Consider the following 27,919-nt stretch of genomic DNA (forward strand, 5'->3'; position numbering starts at 1 on the left):
AATTTATTGAATAAAAAAAAATAATAATAAATTTATTACATACATATAAACATTGGACCTGGATCCAAAATGCAGAGTCTTCATTTCTGATAGAAGTTTGTACTAAACGAAATTTCGTAAGAATCGGTAAACAAATGACAATGTTATTATAATCGGCCGAACATTGACAGAGTTGGCTAAGCTGATTGACTAATACATATCTTAAAATCCAATTTGTGTTTGTTTGTCGGTTTGTTTGTTTGTTCTGTATAGACTCAAAAACGGCTGAACCAATTACCTTGAAATTTTCACACATTTTGTAGATTGGTCTGGAAGGAAACATAGGCAATATAATTCGTTGATTTCGAGAGGGGGCGGACCCTTCCCCTTACCACAAAAGTTCTACCCAAAAATAAAAGTGGAACGATCGGGACAATATGGGATTCAAATGAAATGTATTCAAGAGTAGAGTACGAATTTCATAATAAAAGTAGGGCCCATGTACATGGGGGCCGCTCCAGCCCCAAAACCCCCTTAAAATAGGTTTATTTGACGATCATGTCAATATGGAACTCAAATGAAAGGTATTCGGGAGTAGATTACGGATATGGTCAGGAAGTGAGAATAGGCTTTATAATTTATTGATAACGGAAGGGGGCGGACCCTCCACCTTTAACCCCAAAAACACCACCCAAAATCAAAAGTGGAGCGATAAGGACAATATGGGTATCAAATGAAAAGTATGCGGGAGTAGATAACGAAACTGGCATACAAATTCATGTGAAGTATAGGGGGTTACCCCACCCCAACAAAAGCACCCAAAATGGGCACATTACCCAGTCACGGATGGGACTCGCCGTTTTTCAGTCTATACGGAACAAACAAACGTTCCGTATAGACTGAAAAACGGCAGAACCGATGGAAAGAAGGAAACATGAACTATATAATTTTTCAGCATCGGAAGAGGGACGTACCCTCCCCCTTATGCCAAAAACACAACCCAAAAATAAAAATGGACCGATCGGGACAATAACGGTATCAAATAAAAGGTATTAGAGAGAGTAGAATACGAATATGGTATTAAAATTTGAGTCTAAGTACCAATAGGGCCGACCCAGCCCCAAAACTCTCCCAAACAGACATATTGGACGTTCATTTCAATATGGTGCTCAAATGAAACTTATTCGGGAGTTGATTTCGAATCTGGCATACAAAATCAGATCGAAGTATAGGGGGTCACGCCACCCCTCAAAAACGCCATTGGGCCCCTTATGACTATGTGATACTTGGCTGAATCGATTTTCTTAAAATTTTCATAGATTTTTGTACGTTTGTCTGGAAGGAAACATAGGCTATATAATTTTGGGATATCGGGTGGAGGCAGATCCTCCACCTTACCCAAAAAATGCCACCCATATCCGAAAGTGATCTGATGGGCACAATAATGGTATCAAATGAAAAGTATTGGAGACCAGAAAACGAATATGGTATTAAAATGTGGGTCCAAGTACCCAGCGGCCCCTCCCCCAACCTCAAAACTCCTCTAAACACATATATTCGAAGTTCATGACAATATGGGACTCACATGAAAAGTATTAGGCAGTAGATTCAAAACATGTCATAAAACATTAGGTTCAAGGAATGGGATGTCGCCCATCCCCAAATACCCCCAAATGGGCATATTAGCCGGCCATGGCTATATGGGACTCAAGTGAAAGGTATTTGAGAGTAGAAAACAAATTTGATATCCAATTTTGAAGCCAAGTGTTTTGGGGTACGCCCTAAAGCACCCGTTAACTGAACTTCATTTCAGTTGGGAATAAAGAAAGAATTTGATATCCATATTTGAGTCGAAATGTCTGGCACCCCCTAGGTGCCATCCCGCCCCTAATGAGAACATTACCCTAAGGAAAAACATTACCACCAGGAACCGAGAAGGGGCAAATTCTCACACATCAATGAGTGCTTTCCGATTCAAGGGTTCTGCCAAAAATACAAAATTAATTTAGTTGAAGAATAAAATCTACATACCAAACCAGCAAAAATTTAAGCTTCTGGAATCCGAACAAGGATGATCGAGAGACCGGTATACATGGGAGTTATATCAGGTTATAAAATGATTTGGACCGTATTTGGCACTGTTGTTGGAAGTCGTAATAGAACATTATGTGCACAATTTCAGCCAAATCCGACAAAAACTGCGGCTTCCAGGGGCTTAAGAAGTCAAATAGGGAGATCGGTTTATATGGGAGCTGTATCAGGTTACAAACCGATTTAGACCGTACTTAGCTCCGTTATTGGACGTTGTAACAGAATACTACACGCTTCTGGGTGCAAAATATTTCAAATCGGAAGATCGGTTATATATGGGAGCTATATCCAAATCTGAACCGATATGGCCCATTTGCAATCCTCAACGACCTACATCAATAAGATGTATCTGTGCAAAATTTAAGCTAGCTTTATGCTTTCGACCGCTATTGTGATTTCGACGGACGGACGGACATGGCTCGATCAACTCAAAATGTCCAATTGATCAAGAATATATATACTCTATGGGGTAGCAAAGCAATATTTCGAGGTGTTTCAAACGGAATGATTAGGTCCGTAGGAACTTTATTCGATATGGATGTTGAGGGTCATCAGACAACGCACTGTGCCAAACTTCAGCGAAATTGGGAGATAAATGCGCCTTCTATGGGTCTTAGACCTAAAATCGAAAGATCCTTCTATGTGGGGGTATATAAAGATATTGTCCGATGTAAACAATATTCGAAACGATCATTTAGGGTACTTAAAAAAACTCATTGTGCCAAGTTTCAGCCCAATTGGATAATAAATGCACCTTTTATGACCGCAAGACCCTAAATCCGGAGATCGCTATGTATAGCAGTTACATCCAAATATTGACCGATTTGAAACATATTCGGCATAAATGTTAAAAGACCTAACAAAAGTCTCAGTGCTGAATTTCAACAAAATCGGGCATTAAATGTGGCTTTTATGGGGCTAAGACCACTTATCTGGTAATCGGTCTATATAGGGAATATTTGAAAATATAGTTCGATGAAGCCCATCTTCGAAATTAACTTGCCTATAGACAAAAAGAGAGAGTATTGAAAGTTTCAGCTCCACCCATACTTCGATAGAGGTTATAAACACCCATTCTTCGATAGAGGGTATAAACACAGCTAACAAAATTTTCCGATCTCGATCCGACCATCGGATAAATCATCCGATATCTTATCCGATGTCTTACCGGCATCGTATCTAAAAATGAGAGATGAGGTTGTCATGTTGTCGGAACGACACGGCTGAGGGAAATCTGATGTATTTACCGCCATATCGTACCGATGTCGGAATAAAATTCCAGGGAAATTCGGATGGGAAATCCGAATTGGGACCGAATTCGTAGACGATTTCTGTTCGATTTCGTACCGATTTCTTGAAGACAAACAAAACAAAAATTCCAAAGCAACAGTTAACGGCACCATACGCAAGTCCAAAAAAAAACACAAAACACACGTGGTAAAGAAACGTTGCTTGCAAAAATAAAAATGAACCAAACAAATTATTGCTCCGACCATCCGTATCGTTACGATTTCATTCCTAAATGTCGGAACATAAACAAAAAAAAAATTCCCCCAGACTTGTCGAACCGATTTCTTTTCGGATTTGGTTAGAATTGTCGTATGTTTCGCCCGACTATGTGCAGACATGTCGGACGTCGGACAAATTCGGATCATATTGTTAGTTGGGAAAATAGTTGGCTACATTTGTACGTCAACTTAACTGGACCCTATTTGGGGAAGCCGAGTTGGTAGCGGGCTCGAATTGCCAGTAAGGTTGCTGTGGGTTTGATTCCCACTAAAGGCCTGGTCTGTCCCTGACAGCAGTGACACACTATGCCAACACAGTATTACAAGGGACGAAAAACAGTCTAAGTGAGCCTGTTTAGAAAATAGACAGCCATTCTCACCAAACCTAACCTCATATGAACTGTACCCTGATTTTACTTTGAGAGTATATAGAAGACTCGATCTTAGCCGGTGTTGAAGTCAGTTAAACAAAACTATACTTATCCTTTTATAACTGAATTACAATGCATCGGCATTAAATCCCTTGTGCAGCATCAACTCAAGAAGATGGTAAGGACTTTCTGAAACTGAATAAACTGTATCTGTGAAACCTGACCAGTTGCTTTTTATTTCACCTGTCATTATTTCCCTATATTGCTCTTTGGCAGCATCACTATAACATACCATTCACTTACAGCTACTCGTTACCCAACTTGTACAGTCGGTTTGCCTTAAATTTCACATGAAAAGTAGGCTTAATCACCTCAATACCTCAACGAATACTTTTCAGATAAGTCCATGTATAGGTGTATCCCTTGTGGTGAAGGTGACCTCTAAATCCCTGCTAGATTCAGGAGCTGCCTATCAAAGTGTGCCGGTGCTTTAAAACGCCACAGGCAGCAAAAGTTATTGGTTTGTTTGCTAGCGCTCAATAGTGCCTAACAAGAGTCTCTGCATTAATGAATGCAAGTGAAAATGCTGATTAGTTTCTTCTAGTCAGCCAATACTTTGGCTATTTAAACTTGATTGAGTTTATTGGCATTTTTTCATACTTATATACAGGGTGCATAACGGTAAACTTAATCCTATTCCCTTTTCTATTAATATCCTTAAAAATAAACAATTCATTTTGTAAACAACAGATTGTACTAAACAGCTGTTGAGTACTTAACAGCTGATCTGACTCAAGGTATACTTATTAGTTTAGAAATAGTGTCGATAACACTACACCCTCAATGAACTGTTCCACCCATATGATTTCAGTTCTTGGAAGTCTAGTTTTGTCATAGTATACGACTATAAAAGGCATAGACTTTAGTTTAGTCTGTCTTTAATTCAATTGTTTCTTTTTTAATGGGTCCAAAATTTCCCTAACATTTGCTTCGAAATTACTTATCTTTGTAACTTATGGCTTTTCTTATTTCGGCATCCCTAAGGGTTGTTATATTCAATTCGTTATTTTCTTTTGTTTCAACGCCTGTTGTTCTCAGCGTCATAATACTGTTTTTTTAGCAAAAGATATTTTTAATCTTGGACCGAAAAAATAAACATTGAGGAACACCACAAACATATAACCCACACACACGTGGCGCCTGCCAATGAAAAAAAATACAAACAAAAGGTCTAATATTTCATTTTCTCAAATGTTTCTTTTTTTGGGAGGTAAAACAAACGTATTAACATTTGGTGCATGGGGAATTGCATGGTTGACAATGAGTGTGCTCAATTTGGATATGGTGGATGCTATTCATTAATGATCAAAATGATCTCTTAGGCAAATTGGAAATTTGCCTCCGAATTTTCCATGAAGGAACAGGGAGCAACCTACCCATATATGAATGAGTGCCATTTAAACTTGAATCAGACAAGTGTTAATGGCTTAGGTTAGGTTTGGTGAGGTAAGGCTTGAAAAGAGATTGCCGATATTTCTCTCCCATTTCTTTTCTAATCACAGAGTCTCTAATGGTTCTTCATTCCACACCCCCAAGTTGATTCTGATATTGTGTCCCCACCCAAGTGTCGGAGTCTTTTAGCCGCGAACGCCACTCATTGCTCCAAAGTTGCATTATCTTCCCCACATACACTACGCAGGTCACTTGACTTAATATCTCACAAATATTGCCAGCATTAGGAGGGGTTTGGCCGAGCTCAGCGGGTGGCGAATGGCTGAACGACCTATAGGTCAGCTGTGAAAAATAGCAGCCCTTGACCACGAACGGCGAAGACCGCGAACATGCTAAAAAGGGCATTTATGTCGCCCTTTGCAGCATGGCGAACGGATGCCTGCAGTTACCTAAGTATCCATCCACAGGGATGTTCTTCAGATAGTTGCAGTCTGGGGAGTAATGCTCCCATGGATTCTCCAATCAAAGGAACCTTGATCCTGGGACGCGCAATGGTATGTGATATGAAGAACGAATTTGGAGTTTAAGCTACGAGCTGACGGCTGCGGTGTTCTCTTACCTGTCTAGTTGGAAGTGACATCCTTCTGAAATGGCTTTCAGGCTAATGCCGCAGTTGCCTCCGTACTGTTAAACACTGGCAAGACTCGGAGAACGCTCTGTGCCTTGTAACCATTACGATGGTAATGTAGGTTTCTGTTGATACGATATCCAGATTAATTCCCGACCTGGCTCTGAGCGCAAGTACTCATAAGGTCTTGCGTCAACACTCGAGGGGAGCTCACTGCTTGCAAACACGCCTTCGGGGTCAACATTAAGTGCGACTTCGGACACATATAACGGCTTCAAGTTAGGACCCGAATACAAACAGACAGGAAAATGGCAGATAGAGATATGAAGTCAACCTTAAAGAGCAGCCCCAAAACTCTCCGCCCACCAGTGAATACCAAGCGCTCTTCCGAGATGAGCGTGGTAGAAACAAAAGAGATTGAAATGCCCACACCTTATGACACTTTGACTCAGTCGAAAAATCAAGGAAGTAACATACCCCGTTCTGGGAGAACCTTACAGACGCGAAGCTCCCCGAAAAAGGAGTATATAACAAAGATAACGATAGGAGTATATAACAAAGAAGACAATATTAGAGGCCAACGTATCACAGAACGCCTGGGTTTGAATCCTAGCAAGACCATCAGAAAGAAATTTTCAGCGGTGGTTTTCCCCTCTTAATGCTGACAACATTTGTGAGGTACTATGCCATGTAAAAATTTCTCTCCAAAAAGGTGTCGCACTGCGGCACGCCGTTTGGACTCGGCTATAAAAACATGGCCCCTTATCATTGAGAATAAATCTTGAATCGGACTGCACTCATTGATATGTGAGAAGTTTGCCCCTGTTCCTTAGTAGAGTGTTCATGGGCAAAGTTTGCGTTTTTGAGAATATCGGAGGAAGAAGATAGCAATAAGCAAGCAGAGAAACATCAGTAAAGATGTTCAAAGCGGTGTATGAGAGATAGACAAACTATTGGACGTGATAGCTGTTACAGTAGAAGTTGGTAAACAGAAACAGTGTTAGCGACCACAAATGAAGATTTAACAGCCCGAATAATTTTTCGAAATGCCGAGGTTACCAACTTTAAAAGCCTGCCAAGAGGCGCCCGGACAACCAAGGGCCTTAAAATTTTGCACACAATCTCAACTCTGCTCTAACCATTTCAAATTTCAAAGAGATATCTCTACCCGTTCTCATACGGAATATTTTTTTGCAGTTTTTTTTCGATTTTCTCCCACTGTGTAGCGTAGGGGACAAAGAGGAAGACGGGACGCAGACATTATGTGGATGAGATGGTTAAGCACCAAATAAGGAGGTCCACCTCGAAGTAATGCGAAAGTATTTTCTGGGTGGAATCTGTACCCCGAGGTAATATAGATTTTCTAATAATTTCGCAAGGATTCGAACCCAGGCATTCAGCGTCATAGAGGGAATTGTTTTAACAAACACGACCCTGATTTTAATGATTAAATGACTGGGACTTACTGGCTCAGCTATTACGCTAATTTGTTTCCAATACTCCCTTCTCCTAATCAAACAAATAGTTTGTCCCAATTTATGCGGAGAGTCTGACAGCGACATCTGATTTCTACGGTTCAGCTTCTTGTCTACATGCTTTGTCCTACACTCCTATATATCAGTAATGATACACTTGTTATAACGCATTGATTTCCTAAAGTATACTTGGTGTTAGCTTTTTTTTACGTCTTCTAAGTGCCGTAGCTTATACGGCATTTGCTGCTTCCATTCTATTCTACCATTTACCTGCATTACCAAAACTTCTGACAAAAGGAACATATCATCACAAGCAACCGTCTGTCTGGTCATGAGAAGAAATGCTTTTAAAATGCTTCCCATAATGATTTGGCGCCGCACAATGTTTATACTCGCGCAAATGTTGACATTTCACAACTGTTCAACCCAAAGCATTTCAAAATTGCCATCATTGTTTACGGTGCAAGAAGAGCGCCAAAGCAAAAAAAAGCAAAAAAAAGTTTTCGCTAGCTAAAATGGAAATGACATTGAAAACTGATTTCACACATTTATCTTTTTCCTTTAGTTTTTCTTTAGGGTAAACCAACAAAAAAATCAAAGGAAATGAGTGAACGATGAAAATGGTAATAATGATGATGATGATGGCAATGATGATGATATAGACAACAACTACAACAATATTAAGTGTTTCAAAGATGAATTTAATGATTATCATGATATCCGAATTGATGATTCTTTGAATGGTAATAATGATGATGGCGTAGATCATCGTCACCTGCTTAATAATCATTATTAGGCGAAGAAGGCAGGCACATGCCTCCTCCTCGTTGCTAACTAAGGTGAATGATTAATTTTTACAAATGCCTGTTTGCATTTTATTTGCCATTTCTTTGCACAAATGATGGCCTCTGTCGTTACTTAATTCGATTCCATTTCTAATGAGTTTATAATGATAGAGACCAGAGAAGAAGAGTGTTGGACAATACACTTAGAGAAAAATTAGTCTTAAAATAAAATTAATGAAAAACAAATTTAATTTAATTCAAATTAAAACTGTCTCTAGTAGGTCGCCAGGAAGACAAATTGGAAAGAAATAGAAACAGTATCAGTACATGGACCCATTGAAATTTCAACCGATCTAAAATTAGAACCACTATTAAAAAATTATAAAAAATTAAATCAAGTTTCAACTCATGCCTCATAAATTTGAGTCAAAAAAACATGAACATTTTTCATGTTTTATTATGAAACTATTCCCTTTCCAATCCGCATATATAAAGGGTGATTTTTTTGAGGTTAGGATTTTCATGCATTAGTATTTGACAGATCACGTGGGATTTCAGACATGGTGTCAAAGAGAAAGATGCTCAGTATGCTTTGACATTTCATCATGAATAGACTTACTAACGAGCAACGCTTGCAAATCATTGAATTTTATTACCAAAATCAGTGTTCGGTTCGAAATGTGTTCTGAAATCCCACGTGATCTGTCAAATACTAATGCATGAAAATCCTAACCTCAAAAAAATCACCCTTTACATACATCGATAAACAGATTTCTGTTGTTCTATGATATTTAGTGAAATTTTATGTAGAATAAATCCTTTTTTGATATTATTCGTCATAAAAGGAAGATTGTGTTCTTCAGTGACTTATGATAAAATTTGAGGAAGAAGATTCGGCTCACCCCCCATTTGTTAGGTTTTTGCCCCTCCTCCTCTAATTTTGACCCCAGGAATTCGAATCTGAAGTTCTTTTTTGGGACAAAGGCCCCTGGAGGCTTTTTTATACCCATATTGCCTATGGTAACATGGTTCAAAAGTCTGAAGACCTTGTAAGTCCTTCTCGGAACTAATTTTTAAGCAAGTTTTTCCATATTCGTAATCCATTCTCTAATACCTGTCATTTGATACCAATATTGCCTAGTGTAAGGGGATTCAATATTCTCAAGACCCCGTTGGTCCTTCCTGGGTCCAATTTTTAGACATGTTTTTGTAATCTACATATTCGTTATCTACTCCCCAATACCTTTCATTTCATACCCATATTGCCTAGTGCAAGGGGGTTCAATGTTTTCAAGACCCCGTAGGTCCTTCCTGGGTCCAATTTTTAGGCATGTTTTTGTAATCTACATTTTCGTAATCTACTCCCCAATACCTTTCATTTGATACCCATATTTCCTAGATTGTTGCATTTTGCCCCAAAAATTGGCCTCAGATTCGTGGTCCTGGGGTCAAACCAGGACTGCATACCAAATTTCATTCTGGTCTATGACACCATTCTCCTTAAGTGAGCCTGTTTAATTCAGCACCAAATTAGTGCAAATTAAAATGAAACAGCTTAGATTTATTTTTATACCCTCCACCATAGGATGAGGATATACTAATTTCATCATTCTGTTTGCAACTCCTCGAAATATTCCTCTGAGACTCCATAAAGTATATATATATTCCTGATCGTCATGTCATTTTAAGTCGATCTAGCCATGTCCGGCCGTATGTCCGTCTGTCTGACGAAAGCATGCTAACTTACGAAGGAGTAAAGCTTGCTCGAATAAAAGGAGTAAAATTTTGCTCTAATACTTCTTACTATGCCGGTTGGGATTGTAAATGGGCCATATCGCTTCATGATTTGATATAGCTGCCCTGTAATCCGATCTTGGATCTTGACTTCTTGAGTCACTAGAGGGCGCAATTCCGATTTGGCTGAAATGTTGCTTGAAGTGTTTTGTTATAATTTCCAACAACAGTGTTAAGTGTGGTTCCAATCGGTCCATAACCTGATATAGTTGTCCTATAAACCGATTTGGGTCTTGACTTCTTCAGCCTCTAGAGGGCGCAATTCTAATCCGATTTGGCTGAAATTTTGCAAGAGGTGTTTTATTATGACTTCCAACAGTTATCCTAAGTATGGTTCAAATCGGTACATAACCTAATATAGCTGTCATATAAACCGATCTTGAATCTTGACTTCTTGAGCCACTCGAGAGAGCAATTCTTATCCGATTTGGCTGAAATTTTGCAAGAGGTGTTTTGTTAGGTCTTCCAACAACTATGTAATTGGTCCATAACTTTATATAGCTGCCATATAAATCGATCTAGGATTTTGACTTCTTGAGCCACCAGAGGGCGTAATTATGTTCCGATTTAGCTGAAATTTTGTCAATTATGGTCTGAATCGGTCTATAGCCTGATACATCTCCCATATGATCCGATCTCCCTATTTTACTTCTTGAACCCTTTAAGGGCGCAATTTTCATTCGAATTGGCTGAAATTTTACACAACGACTTCTACTAGGGTCTCCAACATTCAGTTCAATTATGGTCCGATCGGACGATAACTTGATATTATAGCTCTAATATCATAGCAATTAGTTCCTTTTATCATACGTTTGCCTAAAAAGAGATACCGGGAAAAGAACTCGACAAATGCAATCCATGGTGGAGAGTATATAAGATTCGGCCCGGCCGAGCTTAGCACGCTTTTTCTTGTTTTTAATCATTTTAATTAGAAGTACGACGGACGAACATTTTACTCGTAGTAGTTGCACAATAAGTTGGTAACTGTAATATTTCACAAATGGTATAGGTGGCGGTTTGTGTATTGTGTGTATTGTGAAGGTTACATTAGTTTACGAGTAAGGTGCAGATGGCGTTGCTTGAAGATTGTATGATCATTCTTGATACTAAGAATACGATGGATAAGCTGTGGAAGGTATTACACGAAAATCTGGCAAAATAAAGATGACACTATCGATACTCTTGATATTTTATTTTTTGTCTGAATATCGATTGATGTTTTTCCTATCGATACAATCGGCAAAGTTCAATTTTTTTTGCAAAATGGAATAAAACAAAGTAAAAACGTGCTGAGCCGGGCGGAAAATCGAATAAGAATTGCTCCCGCTAAAGGCTGAAGAAGTATAATCAGGAGATCGGTATATATTGGAGCTATATCAGGCGGTAAACCGATTTGGGTCATACTTGGATAATAATTGTACTCTATAGAGGATCAAGAAGTCAAGATCGGAGATCGGATCACATGAAAGCTATATCAGGTTATGAATCGATTTGAAACATACTTGACGTAGTTCTTGATGGTCAAACCAGAACACTTCATGCAAAATTACAACCAAATCGGAGGGCATAATTGCGCCCTCTAGCGGATCAAGAAATCATGATCCGATATCGGATTATATGGGAGCTATATCAGTTATTAATCGATTTGTACCATACTTGGCACAGTTGTTGATGGTCAAGCCAAAACACTTCATCCAAAATTTCAGTCAAATTGGATAATAATTACGCTCTCTAGCGGATCAAGAATCAAGATCCGAGATCGGATTATATGGGAGCTATATCAGGATATGAACCATACTTGACACAGTTGTTGATGGTCAAGCCAAAACACTTCATCCAAAATTTCAGACAAATTGGATAATAATTACGCCCTCTAGCGGATCAAGAATCAAGATCCGAGATTGGATTATATGGGAGCTATATCAGGATATGAACCATACTTGACACAGTTGTTGATAGTCAAATAAAAACACTTCATGCAAAATTTCAGCCAAATCGGATAATAATTGCACCCTATATCGGCTGAAGAAGTCATGATCCCAAACCGATTAATGGGAGCTATATAAGGTTATGAATCGATTTGAGCAATATCAAATCAAAACACTTCATGCTAATTTTCAGCCAAATCGAATAATAATTGAGCCCTCTAGAGGATCAAGAAGTCAAGATCCGAGATCGGTTAATATAGGAGCTATATCAGGTTATGAACCGATTTGAGCCATCCTTAGAACAGTTGTTGATAGTCAAACCAAAACACTTCATGCAAAATTTCAGTCAGATTGGATAATGATTGCACCCTCTACGGACGGACAGACGAACACTGCTAAATCGACTAAGAATGTTAAGACAATCATATATCTACTTTGTTGGGTCTCAGACCAATATTTCGATGAGTTACAAACGGAATGACGAAATTAATATACCCCCATCCTATGGTGGAGGGAATAATAAGCGATCCGACACTGAATGCATCATTTAAGAATATTGCGCCTATAGTGGGCGCAATTTTCATCCGATTAGTGAATGATTTCTCTCATGACTTCCAACTATTTTTATCAAGTTTGGTTTTATTCGGTATGTGCATTGATATTGCTTCTATATAAATCGATCTCCTGATTATTTCGTTTTCATTTTCGTTTGAAATATAGGTAATGGGAAGTTAACGATGGTATCGATACTATCGATATTTCTATCGTTTTACCGAAATCGTTCTATTGAAGAAAGGTGGTACTTCAATTGGCTCACCTTCGTCTTCCTCGTGAACAGGCAGATTTCAGTCTTCTCTGGATTTATATGGAGACCACTTGGTCTACCAGTGCAATGCCATCTCAAAGACTCTTTCGGCTCTTCTGGCTAACTGATTTGGATCCTTACCTATTAGAAGTATTATAACCTTTGGTTAATAAAAAACAAAATTTTGTATGAACTATAAAAGGCTCATTTATGGTCCGAGTCTTTGTTTTCATTGTTGAATAGTGCTTTGAAAATACTGAAATAAGTAAAGATTCTCTTATAGGCTCAAAGATATTTCGGTGAATTTTGTGAATTGTAAAGACATTTGCAAATATATTCTCAATTTAGGTAATTTAGGTATTTCATTGACAATTATTCCATTGAGAGCTATAGTTTGTAATTGGCAACATTTTTAAGAAAAATTTTACAAATTGTAAGTATAAAAATCTTAAACTAAAGCAGTGTTGAAATCTTTATTCATATCTTGAACATCAATTATTCTCAGCGTGTGCTAGTTCGGGGGTACAAGAATGTCTGTTTGTGAATACAATGATTGCTTCAATGAGAATGTGAAAGTTTGCATTTTTATTGATTTGTGAAAAAGAGAAAACATATGGACCAATTTGTTCCATTATTTCAAATTGTTAATGTTGACTTGAGCACCGCGCCTGTTACTGCCACTGCTAATGCTGGGTGTTTATATTAAGATCCAACTAAACTGAATGAACCAACCAAATGTTCAGCCTGCCTGCCGCAGCCAGCTAACTAAGGAAACAGCCAACAGCCAGCAGCCAACCATCTCATCTAACATCTGAGATAGTCTTTGCGAATTTATATGTAAGATAAATTAGAGAATTTTTTCTCGCCTCCATGATTAAAAACAAATGCATGCAACGTTTTTGCGGGGAATTTATTTAAACCAAATACAAATGTTTTAATGCCATAAATGTTATTTATTATTAATCATCCATATTCCCATGCATAAGTCTCAACAATATTGAATGTGTATTTAAATAATTAACCAAAAAAAAAACAACAAAAACACAAATTAAAATAACAAAAAAGCTTGGGGGAAATAAAAATACCACTCACACACACGACTAATATCTAAAAAAAAAACAATACAACATGCTACAATACGTAATTGGAAGTGTTTTGTATAAATAACAGTAACAATTAAATTGTGTATATTTTTTGCACCAAATGTATAAATAAATGTTTACTTTTATTTTTAAAAAATAATCATTAAGAACTAAATTGAAACGTATACAAATTTCATTGCCTGAACAAAATTTAAAAATATTTTTAAGGAAAGTCTCATGTGATCCAAATGCTGCAATCGAATATTTGCGGTATTTATTATTTTAATAAAATCAAAGGTGTTGGGAAGTTTGGCACTCTCTTCTTTTGAGATGACGAAGTGTGCTACCAACACACAGAACAATTGCTAAGTATTGGGTTGCCCAAAAAGTAATTGCGGATTTTTTAAAAGAAAGTGAATGCATTTTTAATAAAGCTTAGAATGAACTTTAATGAAATATACTTTTTTTACACTTTTTTTCTAAAGCAAGGTAAAAGTCACAAGCTGTGAAAAAAAGTTGTCAACGCCGACTATATGAAAAATCCGCAATTACTTTTTGGGCAACCAAATATATCCTATTGTAGCTGGAAATCCCTTGGGTGTATACATGCAAATGCAAATTTGTCCATGAACATTCAATTAAGGGACTGGGGGAAACTTCTCAATGAGTGCTGTCCGATTGAATGTTAAGCTCAATGATGAGGGACCTCCTTTTTATAGCCGAGTCCGTTCGGCGTGCCGCTGAGCGACAACTCTTTAGAAAGAAATTTTTACATGGCAAAGTACCTCACAAATGTCGCCAGCATTAGGAGGGGATAACCACCACAAATTTTCTGATGTTCCGGCCAGGATTCGAACCCAGGCATTCACCGACATACTTACCTCTGCCCTACGGTGGCCTCCTTGGGTGTATAAAGCTGGGCTAAAGAATAATAAGGCAGTAGGAGCCTATGGGTTACCAGCATAGCTATCCAAAACCGGAGTTGACACGCTTACCATATTGAGGAGAATAGGATGAGGAGAACACATACCCGATATATACCCAGTGTATAAAAAAGTACGCTGAATAGAGAAATAAGTCAACTTCTCAAAAAAACACTTTCAACCATTAAGGAAAGGCAAAAGTCGGGCGGAGCTGACTATATAATACTCTACACCACCTTGTGTACGTTGTACTTTTCATACCCACCACCAAGGGATGTGGGTATATTCATTTTGTCATTCCGTTTGCAACACCTCGAAATATCCATTTCCGACCCTAAAAAGTATATATCTTCTTGATCAGCGTAAAAATCTAAGACGATCTACACATGTCCGTCCGTCTGTTTGTTGAAATCACGCTACAGTCTTTAAAAATGGAGATATTGAGCTGAAACTTTGCACAGAATCTTTTTTTGTTCATAGGCAGGTAAGGATCGAAGATAGGCTATATCGGACTACATCTTGTTATAGCCCCCATAAACACCGATCGGCCGATTTAGGGTCCTAGGCCCATGAAGGCCACATTTATTATCGGCCAGGCCGAACTTAACGCCTTTTTATTTGTTATATGTAGAACTTATTTCGAAATCTAGTCAGACTTCAATTGGGATACCTATTGAAATATCAAATAGAACCTTGTAAGATTTTCCTACGATAGGACAACAAATTTGGATTTCCACATCCTTAAAAGGGATATGATTGTACGGGAGTTATATCGAAACCTGTGTGTGAGATGTGAAAATTGTGGATTTTACTGCCTTAAAAGACCATAGGACCGATTTTAATGATATTTTGCGCACGTATTGGAACGTCAAATAGAACGTCTCATTCAAAATCGGACGAAAATTTTAGTTTCTACAGGCTAAAGTCTATTTCGTACGAAAGATATATCGGGGACTTATATATTAATCTAAACCGAATTTTATGAAATATTGCACACGTATTTAGACGTCAAATAAAACACCTTGTACTACATCTTCTCAAGATTGGACTAAAAGGGTGGCTTCTACAGCCTTAAAAGACCATATCGGATGGAAGATATATATGGGAGCTATATCTAAATCTGAACCGATTTTTATGACATTTTGCACACATATGAGGATGTTCAATGAATACCTCATGCCAAATTTTGTAAAGATCTGACCAAAACTGCGGCTTCTACAGCCTTAAAAGACCATATCGGATGAAAGATATATATGGGAGCTATATCTAAATCTAAACCAATTTTTATGACATTTTGCACACATATGAAGACGTCAAATTAAACACCTCATGTCTAATTTTGTAATGATCGGACCAAAACTATGGCTTCTACAGCCTTAAAAGGCCATATCGGTTGAAAGATATATATGGGAGCTATATCTAAATCTGAACCGATTTTGTTCAAAATCAACAGCGTTTATCCTTGGGCCAAAAAAGAAACTCGCGCAAAATTTCAAGACAAACGGACAATAAATGCGACCTGTAATTTGATCACAAGGATACATGGACAGACAGACGGACAGACAGTCAGACGAACAGACAGACGGACATAGCTAAATCGAATCAGGAAGTGATTCTAAGACGATCGGTATACTTATTAATGGCTCTAGCTCTTCTCCTTCTAAGATTTGCAAACAAATGCACAAAGTAATAATACCATATACCACATTGGTGGTGTAGGGTATAAAAAGTGAATTTAGACTACCGTAATTTGGAGGAGGAATACCATGAAGTTGATTGGGACGGAGTGTATGGTCGAATTTCTTTAGGAGAATATCCTATTAGGATAATAATTTTAGTACAAGGAGCAAGCATCAGACTTCATCAAATAAGCCATGGTTTAATTCCACCATTAAAACATCCTTTGTTTTCAGAGACAGATCATATTCGGAGTGGAAGAGGTACAAAACCCGTAATTTCGTACTGCACGCAGAAGGGTGAATAGTTGCATCAATACCGCTAAGACTGAATATTATTATACGCGCTTTTGTTCTGCACTAGACTCGAAGAGGAGATGGAAGGTAATTCACGATATAGTTGTTGGAAGGTCAAGGACTTCTGGAAATTATAATGGTAACGTAAACGAACTTTACGAGGCCATCGTTAATATATCAACTGTTCAAGTTGATCCCTCTTTCTATGGCACTCAAGGTGGGCTACGAGTTCAGATGCGTTACTCATGATGAGGTTTCGACGAGTTTTACACAGGTTAAATCGAATGCCATAAAATCTTATTGTATTGACCCAAGGTTCATATGGATACTTCTCCCTCGCCTACTGCCTATTTTTATACTCACCACCATAGAATGGGGATATAATAATCCAGTCAGTCTGCTTGTAAAAATTGCAAGTTTCGCCCATGAACATTCCACTAAGGTACAGGGGCAAACTTCTCACATATCAATGACTGCAGTCCGATTCACATTTAAGCTCAATGGTAAGGGGCCTCCTTTTTATAGCTGACTCCGAACGGCGTGCCGCAGTGCGACACCTCTTTGGAGAGAAGTTTTACATGGCATAGTAACTCACAAATGTTGCCAGCATTAGGGGGGGGGAGGGGGGGGGGGGGGGGGAAACCACCCATTTGGTGGAAATTTGCGCATGCTGTTCTATTATGACTCTCAACAGCTGTGCCATGTACAGTCTAAATGGGTCTATAACCAGATATATCTCCCATATTTTAGCAGAATCCTTGGTGGTGGGTTCCCAGGATTCTGGGCCGAACATAGCACGCTTTTACTTGATACCTATATTTTTAACACTATCTTGATTTCTTGTATATATCCCACTTCTTGGAAACATGCTAGAATTATTCCCGTTCCTAAATCTAATACGAAATTCTAACCGATAGCGACCTTTTTGAGGTTTTCGAAAAGATAATACACAGCCAGATTTCGGAATATCTCGATCGTGCATCATTATTGACAGCTCTGCAGTCGGGCTTCTGCGCTGATCATAGTTGTGCCAGCACCCTAATAGAAGTGTCCTAATCAATTCAGAGTGAAATCGATGACAACAAGGTTCATTTTCGTATCCTAAACCAATCTTACAAATACTACTTTTTTAGTTTGTAGTCACAATTTTTGTTCAATTTGGCGGAAGCTTTGCATAAGGTATTCTGTTTAGATTCCTGCGCCAGAAAAAACTATGGTCGGATTCATTCCCTAACCTTTTTCGAAAGCATGTTATTTTTGGTCCCAATCAGTCCAGAATTGAACTTTTGAGCACCTGGATGTCGCAATTACTATTTAAATTTTTTTTTTCAATATCATTTTCACCAATATAAAAACATTTTATTCGTAATTATAATGTAATATATTTTTTATTTCATAATAAGAGCCATAGTCATTTCAACAATTCTCAGCTACTTCCTTAAACAAATCACAAATCAATTTTGTAGACTAGAGTAATTTTTAGGTGGGTATATAAATCTAAGCTAATAATAAACACAGGTGTGTGTGTTTGTGCGTATGTGTGTGTGTAATAGTATAAAACTTATACTGATAATTCATACTATAAGTATTTATTTTATTAATTTCTAATTAATAATTATTATAATTTGTTGTTGTTGTTGTTGTTGTATGGACCTAGTCCTTCTACATAGTTCCATAGATCGTCATTTATTTTAGTAAATTCTTCATGTTTGCTTTGAAACAGCGCAAATACTTTGCCGACAATTGTGTCCCTTCGAAAAATGTCTTCCATGTGACTTAAGCCAAGTTTGAACTTTTTTGGGAAAGGGCATGTTTCGTTGAAATCGAAATTTTGAGATTTGAGTATAACAGTTTTTTCAACTTGTATACACAAATTTGTTATACACCCAAGAGTTATGTCAAAATTGACCTTTTCGTGCCTCCCTCCTCCCACTGCCTTTATCAGAAAGGTGCTTGGGTATAGATATATATGGGGTAGGAGGTCTTTGCTGTAATTTTCTTTTTTATTTCATTTCATTTTATTTGAATTTGAGTCTCTCTGTTTCTCTCTCTCTCGTTTTTTATTCGTTTACACCACAGCCGAGAGCTCACTGCGGCGCTACATCCATTACCACCAGACTCTCAATTTCCCTGTCGAAATTATCATCACAGCTGGCCAACCATTCCAGTACACGATTGCGTATGGCATTTTGATCGACTGGTGTGTGATCCAGCCCATAGGTGGAGAGCATACGCCGTAAACGGGATTTATTGTCGTCCTCTTGAGATTTTCGGCCTTCACCCTTCTGATTGAGATAGATGCAGGAATCTTGATCTGGATTGGGGGATATAAGGGTGGCCGACTTTGAATTGGCCAAACGACATTCCACCCAACGGTCTTTCATGTATTTGGTCACCTCAGTTACCTTGCAGCGATCCTCGGGGTCATGTGAGAGATATTTGCGGAAGCAACGCATAAGTCGTGGCGAGAAACGGCGGAAGTTGTCGGGAATTTTTGTTGTCTTTCTCTGTTCGTATTTCATAAAATTGCTATAGTTTTGGTCCTTAACCCAATTGGCTGCATTCCAGGGCGGATTGCCGGTCAATATGTGATAGAGCAGTATGCCAAATTGCCATGAGTCGCTGCAGGGCAAACAATGGAATCTTTCATTCTTCACTATCTCCAATATCTCGGGCGGCACAAAACTGGTCCAGGTGTGTTTGACTTTGTGTACCAAGGTGCCCTTTTTGGTGGTGGCTCCAAAATCACACAGCTTGACTCGGGTGAAGTCGGGAGTGAAGACCAAAACATTTTCCAACTTCAAATCGCGATGCACCAAATTCTTGGAATGCATGAAGCCCAAAGCGGAGCTCAACTGTTCACTTATCGACTTGGCCGCATTCTCATGCAAACCATTCGGACCGAGGTTAGAGGCCAAATCACCATAAGGGGCATGTTCCATGGCAAAGACATAGTAATCCTTGGTTTGAAAAGCCACATTGTAGGCACTTAGGATGTTGCGTTGATGCGAGAGTTCATAGTTGAAATGGAATTCCTTTTGGAATTCCTGTATGGTGGTCAACTCGGCGTGCACAGCCTTCAGGACCACCGTCGTCTGTGTGGGTCGATGCAGGGTCAACAGAATCTTGGCAAAGCAACCCTCGGCCAGCACCTTCTCAATATTGTACTGATCGTTGAAGGTCATCAAGGGCAAATCAATGTCACGTATTATGTGTATGAGACCACTGTCATCCTTATCGGGCTTACGATAAATACTGCTGCGCCGACTGACGCTGGCATTGGAATTTGGCACCTCCAACTTCATGCTGGTGCTGGTGGGTGTCATGGGGGAATTGCAGCGATTGTTATTGGTACAGGTGCTGCTGTTATTATTGCTGTTGCGCGAATTAGTGCTTCCCCCATCGCCGCCTCGTGATCTTCGCAAGCGAAATGAAAATGAGCGTTTTTCTAAAACAGAAAAAGAAAGAGCATACAATGGGGACAATTAGTAAGCTTCAGAGTCAAGAGTTCATGTAAAAATATTAAATTTTTTAAATATTCAGAGATAAAATAAAAGAGATAGTAACAGAAATTAATCTTTTGAGAAAATAAGACAGGTCGGCCCCCCGACGCTAAGACCCAAAAGACAATTTATTTTGAGTCCTTTATTGTAGCGATCTACAATACATGTCCTGCTGAACGGCAGGACGTGACCTACATACTTGAATCCTTATATCAACATTAGATTCGAACACTATTGTCATAGACCTTTCTTTTAAATCCCATATCATCCCGCTAGAACTACACGTCCTATTGAAGGGTTTTTAGTAGGTGGGCTGGTCAAAGACTCAGTCCCAAATGTATATACCAGACTCGAAGTCAACTACCAAAAACCTTTCATTTTATACCCATTTTGGGACATTCAAGCCCGCTTTGGGTATTGTTTTGGGATTGAGGAGGCGCCGTAGACATCTTGTACCACATTCCTATAACAGATGTGTACTCAACTTCCAAGCACCTTTAGTTTAACACCCATATTGTCCCAATCGGTAAATATGTCCGGCTGGGGGGTTTTGGGGGGTTGGAGAGGACCCTCAGACATCTGGCAATAATTTTTTTTTGTCAGATTCGTGCTCTGCTCTTAAATACCTTTCATTTGATACCCATACTGCCCAAAGCGCTAAAAGTTTCCTGTTGGGTAGTGTTTTGGGGGTGGGGGACCCCCCCGACAATAAGGCTGACATTTTAATGTCAAGTTCTTACTCTACTTCTAAATACCTTTCATTTGATACCCATATTGTCCCAATCGGCAAACATGTCCGTTCGAGTGGGTTTTGGGATGGGGCGTTCCCCCAGGTTACCTTACCCCAAAATGTTGTATCAATTTCAAGTTTTTAGGGTACCATAAGGTGGCAAGCAAAATTTAATTTACATCGATGAAAAAAATCTCCAAGATCTGGTGTTTTTAAAAATGGAGGTATGGGGGAGGGTCCGTCCCCCCTTCGGATATCAATATCAAACTATACCATCTATGACATTTCATGAAAATCAGTTCAGCCATTTTTGAGTCAATACGGAAAAGACAAACAAACTTACAAACAAACAAAGCGCAACAATCTCATTTTTATACTAATTTCGTGATTCTGTTTGTAACTCCTCGAAATATATCTCCTAGACCCCATAGAGTATATATATTCTTGATCATTCTGTCATTTTAAGGCGATCTAGCCATGTCCGTCCATCTGTCTGTCGAAAGCACGCTAACTTTCGAACCAGTAAAGCTAGCCACTTGAAATTTTGCACAAATACTTCTTATTAGTGTTGGTCGGTTGGAATTCTGAACGGGCTATATCGGTTCATGTTTTGATATAGCTGCCATATAAACCGATCTTGGATCTTGATTTATTGAGTCAATAGAGGGCGCAATTCTTATCCGATTTGCCTAAATTTTTTATGAGGTGTTTTGTTCTGACTTTCAACAACTGTGTTAAGTTTGGTTTAAATCTGTCCATAACCTGATATAGCTGTCATATAAACCGATCTGGGGTCTTGGCTTCTTGAGTCACAAGAGAAAGCAATTCTCATCAGATTAGGCTGAAATTTGGCATGACGTATTTTATTATGACTTCCAACTACTGTACCAAATATGGTTTTAATTGGTCCATAAACTGATATAGCTGCCATATTATCCGATCTTGAATCTTGACCCACTATAAAGCGCAATTCTTATCCGATTTGTCTCAAATTTTGTAAGAAGTGTTTTGTTATAACTTTCAACTACTGTGCCAAATATGGTTTTATTGGTTCATAACCTGATATAGCTGCCATATAAATCGATCTGGGATCATGACTTCTTCAGCCTCTAGAGGGCGCAATTGTTATTCGAATTGATAACTTAATATTATAGCTCCAATATCATTGCAATTCTTTCCTTTTATCATATGTTTGCCTAAAAAGAGATAGCGGGAAAAGAACTCGACAAATGCGATCCATGGTGGAGGGTATATAAGATTCGGCCCTCCCGATCTTGGCATGCTTTTACTTGTTTTTTTTATCGCACACCTAGCAGGTACACCAGTATTGGTGACCAACCTCAAAACCTGAAGTTTTCATAATAAAATTCGAGCAAAAAATATGACCAAGCAAAAATTATAAATTCTATATGATTTTTAATGCTATGGTGTATGTAGCTGCTGACGTACATTGCCCCATTCACCATTCCCATTGCCAGGTGGGGAGACAATTTTCTGATAGATGTGCGTATATAAGGCATTCATCTTTATGTGTCGGTTTGACTTTTGTTTTCTCTTTGAAAAATAAACTAAATAACAATGTCCCCCATGTCTGAACTAATGTGGATTAGCAGTGAATATTAGTGGATTAAGTTCTCGGAAATAGGCATGATATGTAAAATGACATTTGAAATTTGTGTTCCTTTCATTATGTTGAGAAAAATTTGAAATTTTGAAATGATTTGGGAAAAATATTTTAAAATCTCGTAACAGCTTTTCTTTGAAGTAATTTTGTTTATGGGTAATAGGAACCAGAATGGAAAAAGAGTCGAAAATTAGCGATAATTTTGTCATCTATTTGTACAAAAAAAAAACTACTTAAAGCGTGCCAAGTTCCGGCCGGGGCTTGTAAGGGCTCAAGAAGTCAAATCGGGAGATCGGTTTATATGAGAGCTATATCATGTTCTTGACCAATTTAAACCGTATTTGGCTCTGCTGTGAGTTCCAGGGGCTCAAGAAGTCAAATCGGGAGATTGGTTTATATGGGAGCTATATCCAAATCTGAACCGATATGACCCATTTGCAATCCCCAGCGACTAACATTTATATAAAGTATCTGTGCAAAATTTCAAGCGGCTAGCTCTACGAGTTCGACCGCTATTATGATTTCGACAGACGGACGGATGGATAATGTTGAAATTTGCTGTGTTGAGTATCATAAGGCTGCCGAATCTTAAAGACGGCTGTCAGGCTGAGAACCAGAGCACTAGAAACATATTTTGATCCCAACCATTTGGGTAGAAAAAGAAAACATATTGCCAACACCGTTTATATCCTTACCACTGATTTTAGAAACAAACCTTTTAAAGAAGATCAAGAACCCTCCCTCTCTCTTTCCCTTAGTGGCATGATGTTGAGAAAATTTAAAAATATTGCACTGCTTTTTTCAGGTGTTGTCGGGATTTTTTCTTTGATTTTGATATTATTTTTTGTTTATTTATGAAATTTATTATTTTTTGAAATTCTTTCTTGATTTTTTTGTTAAAATATCTTCTTTGATAAATTTTAATTTTTTGCATAGATTTTTGATTTTTAATTTTTTTTTATTCTATAATTTTTGCTTTTAAAATTTTATTGATTTTCCAGGAAAATTAAAATTAAATAGCAATTAAAAAATTTTAAAAAATTCTCTAATCCAATAAATCAAATTGACATATTGTTTATGGCAATTCTTTGAATTCATTGCTTTAATCTGAAGTCAAACAAAAATTTTCTTTTTATCATTCTCTTTATTTGTCTTTAATCTTCATAATATAAAGATCTAAATCAAAATATTCTACGAAGTATGTTTGTGTGCAGAATTTCGTTACAATCGGTTGTGATTAAGATATAGCTCCCATATATATCTTTCAGCCAATATGGCCTTTTAAGACTGTGAAAGCTACAGTTTTGATCCGATCTTTACCCAAGTTTGCATGAGATATTTTTTTTTTTTTTTGAAGTCTTAATACGTATATCCGATTTTCATAAAATTTTGCTCTAGCCACATCTTTGCTCCAAGGACAAACGCCATTGATTTTGGTAAAAATTGGTCCAGATATTGATATACCTCTCATATATATTTTTCATGCGATATACCCTTTTAAAGCTGTAGAAGCCACAATTTTGATGTGATCTTTGTCAAATTTGGCATGAGGTGTTTTCTTTTTTGACTTCCCAATATGTGTGCAAAATTTCGTTACAATCGGTTCAGATTTAGATATAGCTCCCATATATATCTTTTAGCCAATATGGCCTTTTAAGACTGTAAAAGCTTCAGTTAAGAGAGATATTTTATTTGACTTCGTTTGACTTAATACGTGTACAAAATTTTATAAAAATCGTTTCAGATTTAGATATACCTTCCATATATATCTTTCATCCGATATGGCCTTTAAGGCTGTAGTCGCCACAGTTTTGGTTCGATCTTTATAAAACTTAGCCTGAGATATTTTATTTAACGTCCCAGTATGTGTGCAAAATTTCATCAAAGTCGGTCCAGATTTAGATATATCTCCGGTATATCTTTCATCCGATATGGCCCTTAAAGTTTGTAGATTTCAACATAAGTTTGAAAGTTGTATGTATTTTGACTCGGCCCGACTTTTGCCTTTCCTTACTGGTTTTCTAATGTTCTCGCCTTAGACGACCATGCTAACCTCTGCGATATTGTGACCCCCATTTAATATTTAACTTAATTTTTAATGAAACCAAAAATGCCCCTTTTAGTGAGTCGAAGGTTGAAATGGGCCAAAAACATTCCCCTCCATGTTATCTGCAATATTAGCCCACACATCGTGCACATAAAATGAAAGGTTACCGAGAAATCTTAAGCCAAATGTTAAAACTAAAAATTTAACTCTCTTACATCACGAAACACAATTTCGAAACACTTTTCTTCTTGTTTGATTTCTTTTTTCGTAATCCATTCAGTTTTTCTTGGAATTTTCAAAAAAATCGCATTTTGTTCCACAGTCTTATAACAAATGCATCATTCAAGAGAAGCATATCAAACCAAGTAAGTAACCAATACAACGTTGCCACCCCTGCGTATGAGTATCAGATATAATCATAACTACAATGCTCATACGGCACCATGGTCAATAACATGAGTAATGTAAATAAGATTCGAGCAGTTACAAATAAACTTTATTCATTTTATTCATTTATTTTATTCATTTCAAATTTTAAACAAAATTTTATGCTAAACTTTGAAATTCACAATTTAAAGAAAATTATAAAAATAATCGCCTATATGTTTAAATTTTCTGAGTAATTAATGCCAAATATAAGACATTATAAACTTTGTACCTTATACAATGAACTTTTGTAGTACCTCTTAGACTTATTTTTACAAAAAAAAAAAAAAAACACTGCGTCTTATTATTTATTATAGAAGACAAAATTCGTCTGCAGCTGTGGCTATTGCGACCCACATATAAAGAAACCAGTTTTTTTCATAAATTGCACTAGACATTGGCTTTTTTTTATTTCAAAAGAAAAAATAGGATATTTTGTTTCCCCTTTCCAAGGAAATGGCTAAACTCATTAATAACAAAAAAAGAACAAAAAATAATTTTCATTGTACAATAAGCAAAACCCATAATTTATGGAAATGTCGCAAATGAATACAAAAAAAAACATCGGAATCATTTCAAATGTTAGGTTTTTTTTTTCTTTTTCTTTTATTGTGAACAACTGCAAAAAAATGAAAGAAAGTAGTAAAACAAAACAAAACTTAAATAAAAGAAGCACACCTCAACTCATCACTTTAGAGGGTAAAGCATGGCATCACATCTCGAATATTATTAATGCGGTCGCCATAAACGCAAATGAAGGAAATTAAAAACGTGGTAGTGGCCAACAATCAAAATTAAGCATTAACAAAAAAAAAGATAGATATAAAACCCAAATCATAACAAAAGACGCCATTATGTCTGACCGTGCGTCAATGCGTTGAAAAATACAACCCACACACAAGTGGCCGCGGTCAGTCAAACAACACAGGGGGAAGCATAGAGCTAAACACCGGCCTTTGTACAATGACTGGCGGGCAGTCTGTCTGTTTATTGGTTGGCCCATTGGTCTGGATGTCGTTCTGTTTGTCTGACCATGAGCCATAAAAGTAGGTATATGTTTTTTATAGCACAGTGGTACGTGAATTGAAATTTAGCAATTCGAATAATTAAAAAAAAAATAACTATAAGTAAAATCTTGGAGGCCAACATACCGCAGAGGTTAGTAGGTTGAAAAGAGGTGGCAGATATTAATCTGCCCCATTCCATTATAGACATACACCTAAGCCAGTAATTGGCTTGTTGTGCACTCTAAAAACTAAAAAGTAACCTCGAAAAAGAAAATCTATGTTAGGAATTCCGTGCCACGCCTCTGCAGAGGTTAGCATGTCCGCCTATTACGCTGAACGCCTGGGTTCGACTCCTGGCAGGAACATTGGAAAAATTTTCCAGGGTTAGTTAGTCTTTATAAATTGTAAGGGAAAACGAGTCGTTTGCTCAAAACAGCTTTGGTCTGAACATAGTATAAAACATACACTTTGTTAAAATTTTCTTTTTAAAAAATAAATTTTTTAAATCAAAAATTAATTGCTTTTTAAAAAACAATAACCCAAAAATTTTTTTCAAAAAATATTTTTATAAATAAAAATTTTGACAATATTTTCTAAAAAAAAATTGTTAAGTTTAAAAAAAATATATATTCTTTAAATATTTAGTTCTGACAACTTATTTTATAGAAATCAATATACAATTTTTCCATTATAACAAAATTTTTTTTTATAGAATGAATTTCGTTTTCGAAACACTGTGCACACAAATTTGACTAAAAAAAACGTGATGACCACAACATGTACATACATATATGGCCAGCCTGCTGGGGGCACGTAGTTACCTACATGAGAACCTCGTATATATCCATACACATATATTCATACATATTGGGAAACTGGGAACTTCTTGGAATTGTGAAGATTCAAAATTGAAAGCCAAGGCATCATCAAATAAAATATGAATGTTTATATGAACAGACACCATATGTGCGTGCCAGTGTGTGCGTCTGTTAGCCTATGCCAATCATTTTTTTTTCTGTTTTGACAATTTGTTGCTTGTATGTCACGCTGATTTTACGATTAAATCAAATTAGCTGATGTCAGTGTATAAAATTGAACTTTTATAACACTTTGCAGCGACACCCCACTGAATGAGGTGATTTAAGGAAAACGTGTTTGGAATAGGACTCCCCCCCTAAGTGAGAAGTAAATAAATTAGAAGGGTTAAAGCTAAACTGCTTTTACCACAGAAATAATTTTAGTTGTCTTAGCTAAAAATAAGTTTGCAATTTATAAATGGGGAGAAAACTAATGGGAAAACAATTGGTGAACAAATTATTCAACTAGAGACTAATGGGCATTATAACATAGACTATTTGCATAGAATTTGTATAGAATTTCAGTTATACCGCTTTGTGCAGAATAATTTCCTGATTCGATTTCGCCCTAGCCGTTTGTATGTCGGTCTCTCCATACACAGCTAAGGGGTATATGTCGCAACAGTTGCCTAATCATTACAAAATTTGCAACATTCTTGAGCAAAACACGAACACTGAGGATATTGGCGTAAATTGTTTAAGATTTTTTTTATACCTGTCTTCAGAAACATAGCCAGACACAGCCATATTGAATATGGGTCACTGCTGGGCGCAGAAACTGACCCATCGGCGGTGACATTAAGTCATAAAGTCAGAGCTAAATTGTGCACTTGCCAACACACTTTTTTATAAATCCATCCTAATCGTTCAATTCCTTCAAAAAGTGCCTGTCATTGGTAATATCTTAGTTTTATAGTGATAAATGTGCCAA

At 37.4% G+C, this 27,919-nt stretch overlaps 1 protein-coding gene across 1 annotated transcript in view; it reads right to left on the minus strand.

Annotated features, from left to right (window-relative positions):
- Positions 1–18,320: 18,320 nt before the first annotated feature.
- LOC106085341 (serine/threonine-protein kinase meng-po) overlaps positions 18,321–27,919 on the minus strand; it is a 39,619-nt gene continuing 30,020 nt past the window's right edge. Inside the window, exon 2 of the mRNA XM_013249589.2 lies at positions 18,321–20,242. Coding sequence (XP_013105043.2) covers positions 18,882–20,242 — 1,361 coding nt within the window. The 3' untranslated portion in view covers positions 18,321–18,881. The remainder of the gene's footprint in view (positions 20,243–27,919) is intronic.

This window comes from Stomoxys calcitrans, chromosome 3, assembly GCF_963082655.1.
Source record: "Stomoxys calcitrans chromosome 3, idStoCalc2.1, whole genome shotgun sequence".
Lineage (NCBI taxonomy): Eukaryota > Metazoa > Arthropoda > Insecta > Diptera > Muscidae > Stomoxys > Stomoxys calcitrans.